Source organism: Clupea harengus, chromosome 4 (assembly GCF_900700415.2).
Source record: "Clupea harengus chromosome 4, Ch_v2.0.2, whole genome shotgun sequence".
In the NCBI taxonomy this organism is placed as follows: domain Eukaryota; kingdom Metazoa; phylum Chordata; class Actinopteri; order Clupeiformes; family Clupeidae; genus Clupea; species Clupea harengus.
The window spans coordinates 2,785,089-2,792,588 of NC_045155.1; the positions used below are offsets into that span (position 1 = coordinate 2,785,089).

General features: G+C 44.7%; 1 protein-coding gene across 10 annotated transcripts in view; it reads left to right on the plus strand.

The window, feature by feature from the left end:
• Nucleotides 1–7,500, plus strand: part of scn8aa (sodium channel, voltage gated, type VIII, alpha subunit a) — a 61,328-nt gene that overhangs the window by 14,325 nt on the left and 39,503 nt on the right. For 7 of the 10 annotated variants that reach the window (XM_031565746.2, XM_031565748.2, XM_031565747.2 and 4 more), the window contains 4 exons: nt 1,045–1,134; nt 1,581–1,709; nt 3,101–3,192; nt 6,627–6,848. In XM_031565746.2, coding sequence (XP_031421606.1) covers nt 1,045–1,134; nt 1,581–1,709; nt 3,101–3,192; nt 6,627–6,848 — 533 coding nt within the window. Of the gene's footprint in view, nt 1–1,044; nt 1,135–1,580; nt 1,710–2,645; nt 2,738–3,100; nt 3,193–6,626; nt 6,849–7,500 lie in introns of all 10 variants that reach the window. The other 3 variants (XM_031565749.2, XM_031565751.2, XM_042707575.1) reach the window with 1 other exon arrangement.

Here is a 7,500-nt window from a genome sequence, read left to right on the forward strand (position 1 = left end):
GACACACCCCTCCTGTCACAGAATGGCGTTTCTTTCCCCATCGACTTCCCATCCGTTGGCTGGGCTGCGTCCCTGCGAGCTGGGAGCCAGAGCTGGGAGCCAGAGCTGGGAGCCACTGGGCCTTTAACCCGTGACTGCAGCCCCAAAAGTCACAGACAGTCCCTTTTAAAGTGAGAGACTCGAAGAGACTCTCTGGCCTCGCCTCAGTCGCAGTGCCTCTAAAGGTTTATTACTCCATTGACTTCTGAAATGACCCCTCCACCAACCCAGCCTCCCGGCCCCTCATCTGGGCCCGCCACACTGACATAATAATGGAGTGTCCATCTGTCCCTGAGTGCCGTCTCAACCCCACAGGAAGCGTGTCCAGCATCAGTAATGTCTTCCTGTGAGAGAATATGAGCTGTGGTTGTGGTGTGTAACTATAATCCTTTATTTATGTGTTCAAAGTGGAGTTGGGAAATTGTTCCTCCCATATACATTTAGTCATTTAGCAGACGCTTTTATCCAAAGCGACTTACAAGATGTATACACATTTTACATTTACACTGATGGCACACTGCACATCAGGAGCAATTAGGGGTTCAGTGTCTTGCTCAAGGACGCTTCGACAGGGAATCGAACTAGCAACCTTCTGCTTACTAAACGACTTCTTTACCTCCTGTACCACTGTCGCCCCTATATACACAATCAGGCAGAGAATGAGCCACCTGCCCCCCCCCCTTCTGTTAGTCTGCTAACTCTTTTATGTAGATAAACCTTAGAGCCTACTAATGAGCTTGTGAGATTTTGAAAGTGTAGAGTCGCCGAGTGTGATTGGCAGTGTGATTGTCAGCCTCAGCATGCCGTGATGCTCTCTGTGTAATCAAAGCAGGGCCGTTATCACCGTGGCAACACCTACTCAGTAGCTAGCAGTCACAAGTACACTTCTGTGCATGTCCTCTAATACAGAATGTCTTTACTTTACCTTTAAATCTTGAAATCTGTGTTTTTTTTTTTTTTTCTCTGGCTGTGACTTTTCCAAGTTTCCCCTTAACTCCTTTCCACATTGTTCAGCATGGTCATAATGGCTACTATTTTGACCAACTGTATATTCATGACCTTTAGTGACCCTCCAGAATGGTCCAAACAAGTAGAGTAAGTACAGCTTTGTGTAAGAGCATGGATACCAACAGTCACCAAGCATGTGCAGACCACAGAATACATCCTTACTTAATGCTTGACCTTACCTGACCACCTATCGCCTCTGGTATATGCATGTCGTCATTCACATGAGCAGAATCACCACACAACCGTAGTGCTCTCTAGTCAGTTTGATTTGTCATAAGGTTCAGTGCTGAAGAAATGGCAATTTTAAGTCACACATTGGCCACATGCATGCGTTTCCCCTCAGACAGATTTCTTCTCTGAAGAGGAAACGGTGCAATGGGAGGCTTTGGAGACATCCTACCATAGTGTCTGCAAGGGCATGGACCTCATCACAGTGCATGGGTAGATTAGAATTCAACTTGTATTGCTTAGATGCTAATGTTGGCTAACTGGCTTCTCCTGGCCTCTCCTGGCTTCTCTCTCTCTTCTCATAGGTACACCTTCACTGGAATTTATACGTTCGAATCACTAGTAAAAATCATTGCCAGAGGCTTCTGTATAGACGACTTCACATTCCTCAGAGACCCATGGAACTGGCTGGATTTCATGGTCATTTCTATGGCGTAAGTATCACACTTCCAGCCCCAGCCATTTTGTGTTGAGAACAATTTCACTTGAGCACAGACTGCAGTGCTAACTTGCACCATAGATGACTAGAAAGATGAGAGATGAGATATGCCCAGAAGCCTGTCACAGATGACCCAAGAGGGCTGTTGAAATAGTCACATCAGAAGTTGTTTGTTCTTTAAAAAAAACAAAAAAAACAATGAATGCAAAACTGTACTATTTTAAGATGTCTTTTGTAGTCAGGGAATGTAAGGAGAGACGTCTTTTTACATTCAATCTTTTACCTCCTCTCTCTGTCTGCTCCTTTCTCTCTCTCTCTCTCTCTCTTTCTCTCTCTCTCTCTCTCTCTCTCGCTCTCTCTCTCTCTCCTTCTCTCTCCATCCCTATCTCATTCTGAGTCGCACGAGTCTCTTTTGTGTGTGACAGAGCCAGACTGTTAACAGAACATTCTAGGTTCCTCTGTTGAGAAGGGGAGGAGGCTTCTACGCTCCTGTGACCAGCTCTCGGGGTCTGTCAGCTCTGGCTGCTCTCTCCCTCACTGACCTAACCCACTCTCTCTCCCTCCCCCCCCCAGTTTCTCTTCAGCAGTGCACCCCATCCGTCTTAACACGGCCTGTGCTCTTCATAGAAATATATACAGTATATGTAGATTTGGGTTGTTCCCATAAGCTTTTCATGTTTTGTCGATGGCCTTGTGTGGATTAATGACAGTCCATTATTAGAGCATTCACTTTAAAGTAGATCTATTAAAAAATGAAACTGAAAAAAATATCCATTAATGTGAAAAGATTTGCGATACTTGTTTTAAAGAGAAGAAGACAATTAGCTAACTATAACTATGGCTAACTATAGCTTATAGTACAACTAGCAGGACAGGTGTGTTCCTCCCACTGCAAACATGTCTTCATGTGTGGTTTGGTTTGATCCTGCAGGTATGTAACAGAATTTGTAAACCTAGGCAATGTCTCAGCTCTGCGCACGTTCAGAGTGCTGAGGGCATTGAAAACTATTTCTGTAATCCCAGGTAAGATGGTGTGTGTGTGTGTGGCGTGGGCCCAAGCTGTGGGGTGGGGATTGTTGGTGTTTAGCCGTGTGTGTGTGTGTGTGTGTGTGTGTGTGCGGTGACGGTGATGCGCGGTGCGTAGTGTGTGTGTGTGTGTGTGTGCGTAGTGTGTGTGATGTGTTTCTTGTTTCTTCTCCTCCCCGCTCCTCTTTAGTGGACAGGTCTCTGTGGCGTGGCGTGAAACTCTTCTTCCTGCTCCCCCTCCTCCTCTTCCTCTCCTCCTCCTCCTCCTCCTCCTCCTCTTCCTCCTCGGTTCAGTGTTGTGCTCTTGTGTGTGTGGTTTTGTCATTTGGTGTGTTTGTGTGTGATCCTCCCTTATTTCAGATATGTAACAGAGTTTGTGGACCTGGGGAATGTATCTGCGCTGAGAACCTTCAGAGTTCTCCGAGCATTGAAAACTATCTCAGTCATTCCAGGTGAGACTCCAAATTTAAACACTGAGGCTGAGCTTATTTGATTTCTCACTCCTATGAGGGACTTATGTTTTTTTTTGGTTGGTTTGTTTGTTTTGTTATTATTTGAATTTTTTTTTATGCCGTTTCTCTCTTTTAGGCCCGCAACGCGATTAATTTGGAGATACCAGTTCACGCTTTATTTGATTTCATTTATCTCTTGATTTTGATTTATGTTCTTTTTTTTAACGTTATAACTCCAAAATGATCAAAAATGGTACTGATACATTTTTGATAGGCTTTGCAGTCTATGATTAATCTCAGGGCCCTCGTAAGACTCTGCACTCTCTCATCAGGCCCTCCAGGCCATCCATTATGAATGCCACTGGTTTTCAGAACAGCTGCTGATACCCCCCCCCCAAAAAATATAAAATAAAACACCACCAGCTTCCCTTCCCCTCTGTCTCCTCGGCCCTAGCACCTAGCGAAACAAAGCTTTATGTGTGCCAAGAGCCTGAACAGCACAGTACATTACATTACATTACATTACAGCGTGATTCCATCAAATGGACAGCTTCCTCTGCCTGATCAGGAGCCAGAAGGCTAATATTTCAAATGGACACGTCCAGGGCAGAGTAACCGCTTTTAAGTCATGTCTATTTTGTAATGCACGACTCTATTTTGTGGATTGAAGGGTTTAGTGAGACATTTCTCATTTAGTCAGTGAGATCGATCGTCCCAGCAAAGGACTTTCCCTTTCTTAAAAATAGATTTAAGTTTTAGTTACATATGTAAATATGCCCTGAAACATAACACTATGTCAAACTGTACTTCCTAGCACTGTAAACAAGTAGACAAGGGAGGACTAATACATATACTTATTTAGACACAAGATACTGGAGCGTAGCAAAGCTGAAGCTTAAGAAAAAAAAGGACTAGGATGTGTAATATGTCCAGTAAAATCCATCAGAAAAGGCATTCCAGAGTTTCGGACATGCTCCGTTTTGTTCCATGGGATGGGAATTGTAGAGCTCTCAGTGGAATCCCAGGGACCCAATAGCTCTGATTTATTTATGAAGACTGCCAAGCCTAGTTTGTGGACATCCTTTATGCTGCATGATGCTTTGGAAGTCACTTGCTTTTTTAGAATAACAGTCCTACTAAGAGCTTGGCCGATTTATCTCAATGAAACATTCATTTTTTTTTCACTCCATTTGGTTTGGTTTTGCTTGGTTTTGGATGATTCACAGAGACAATGCAAATGTGCACCTGAATGAAATGAACCAGTTTACCCAACAATTAGTGATACTGTAGAGGTCTGGAGACATGACCTTTACATGAGAGACGTACATTCAGGAAGCAGACAACAGTACAAATATTCCTAATTTCATTCATTTAGTGGAGGGACTCCTAGAGATGTCCTTTATACGTCACAATGGGAACGATTGGTTAGTCCCAGAGGAAACATTCCCAAAATTCCTGTAGTAACCTACTTCGGAATACCGCAGTACATTTAAAATTACAATTTTTAACTGAATGAGAAATTATTGGAAAATATTACAGATTTTTACAGATCACCCCTATGCTTTAAACATATTGAAAGTGATGGGTTGCTGCTAAGTCCATGTAATAATCACAGCCTTTGGCAGCACATATGGGAGGCAGGGGGGTGGGTGGGTGGGTCTGGTTAAGTCCAACTCCTCTGCACTCAACCTGCACTCAGCTGGTTTCTCAGGGTTTACGGGAGTCCTGCCCAGGGCCTTGTGACTCCTCAAAGGTAACACAGACTCTCTTCGCTCCAGTGGTTTGTAATGGCGTAGCATTGGGTTGTGGGATGGGTGGTTAGTGGAAATTATACGTCAGTTAGAGCAAAAATAAAAACCTCCCCCCCCCATGGAGTCCAATGCAGCAGTAGACAAGCCATTGGCTCGGCGCCGTTCCTTCCTTCAGCCTTGGAGTTTAAATGCCCTGCATGTCATTTCACGTGCTCCTCCGTCTTCCCCCTCCTGCCTGCCCGTCTTCTTCTTCCTCTCTCATTGGCCCTCTGTTGTGCTGCAGTATTTAGAGGCGAATGGATGTGGAGTTTCTTCAGACTGTTGCTCGGAGTCCTCCCCTCACCTAACATGGCTGCCACCCTCAAACGGTGTGATTGCCTTAAGCAGAAGGCACTATCAGTGTCATCCAGACCGGGTGGCTGTTACACTAAAACAAACAGTCGTTTTATGTGGATATTGAGATGGGGGAAAACAAATATGTGGACAAACTGAGTTCAGACGTTGATTTCTGTAATTTCCCCCCCAAAACGTGGCACCATTATCTGTCTCTTGCCGGCGGGAGCTTGCTACTGTAAACAGAAAAATGGCTTCCTGGCTCTGGCTCTGACTCTGGCTCAGTGAGGAATGTCTGAAGCAGCCTGAAGTAAATGAACTTCCAGTTGCAAGGGGAAGGCTCCCGAACAGTTTTTTTTGTTGACCATGATTGTTCTATATTGTGGGGGTCGTGTATCTTTGTCAAGATGTTTTCAAAATAAGAACATTGGGGTCAAGGCATGGTTATTCCACAAAGATGATCACAAACGCAGCCACAGTGCATCAACACATATCTGAATTATAGCGTCACATACCGTATATGCAGCACACAGACACCAAAGCACAGGGATTAATATACTGCAGCTACACACTATACAACAGGGACCAAGTGCAATAATGTCTTCTTTTCTGCCTTTTTGCACCTAACAAAAAAAATCCTGTTTGCATGCAAAATGGTTTTAGGATTATAAACCGTTTAGGATTATAAATGGTCCTGTGTGGACATATCAGTGTTTTCTTAGTGGTTCAATGACATAAAATATGCTTAGTGTATGAAGACAAAGACAAAGTACCAGGTTTGGTGTCAGATACACAGGAGTGGTGCCAAGATATGACCTCACTTCCTGTTTGCAGACACAGTTTGTGAATATTTTAACTGCAACATTATGAACAGACAAAAAGTTCAATATGCTGTAAATACTTTGTTCCTTAGCTTTACACTTCAGGAGTTATATAATGTGTGCAAGACATTTTTGGACATTAGAAGCAAAGGGCAAATCCCTATATGGCAACATGAATTCCCACTACCACACCTTGACACCCCTGTCCTCTAAACGGTTATATGGGTCCCTCTAGGCAGTGATTACTTAGTGAACACTTGGTGTCCTACTTGGTCCCTGAATAATAAAAACTGATCTCACTCAATTATACTTACCCAATAAATAGCTAGAACATACTAGAATAAATCATACACAAACATACACCAAAACATGACCACCATGCCTGACCCCATCTTGCCAGCCTTAGCAGCCAAACACATATGCAACCCCCCTTGTCCCTCTGTGTGTGTTTTCTGTTTGTGTGTGTGTACACGCGCGTGTGTGTGTGTGTGTGTGTGTGTGTGTGTGTGTACACGCGTGTGCACCTCAGGTCTGAAGACCATCGTCGGCGCTCTGATCCAGTCGGTGAAGAAGCTGTCGGACGTGATGATCCTGACCGTGTTCTGCCTGAGCGTCTTCGCCCTGATTGGCCTGCAGCTCTTCATGGGCAACCTGCGGCAGAAGTGCGTCATCTGGCCGCTCAACAACACGGCCACCTACCTGGCCAACGGCAGCGCAGGCTTCGACTGGAACGAGTACATCATGAACGATAGTGAGGAGCCGCGCCACAGCTGTGTCTCGCATGGACACGGACACCGAACACCTGCGTCCCACCCGGGGGATGGAGAGACAAACACACACGCTACATAAATACCATAAACACACATATACAATACAGCACTTACACATACAGGCTAATGACACTTTCAAACATGGCCCAGCAGACATGCAGTTTGTCAGACATATACAGACACAACCACACTCACACCCACTGAAAGCATACAGACATCAAGCAGACAACAAGCACGCGCACATTTGCACAGTGTACTAAGTTCTACTGCACAATGTATAGCAGGGGTTAAACACTCAATTTATTTTTGCACTTTTTGTAACAGAATTAAGTGCTTGGAGCTGGATGCCTAAATGCCATGCACTTTTGGGCAATAATCCAGTGCTCAAATACTGTATAAGACCAGCGCTTACACATCACTTCAGAGAGGAAGACACCTCACGCATACTTGACACCAAGCTACTTGACTATGTATATCATGTCAATGGTGTTCATAACGGGAAGACCGTGGGAGAAGCCTTTGACTCCTTAAGCACACTCGGCCTTAAGCACACTCAGCCGTTGTGATTCATCGAACTACTTTCCGCAGACCTGGTGGACGTAAAGACATCCTGTGGTGACGTCCAATGCCGGA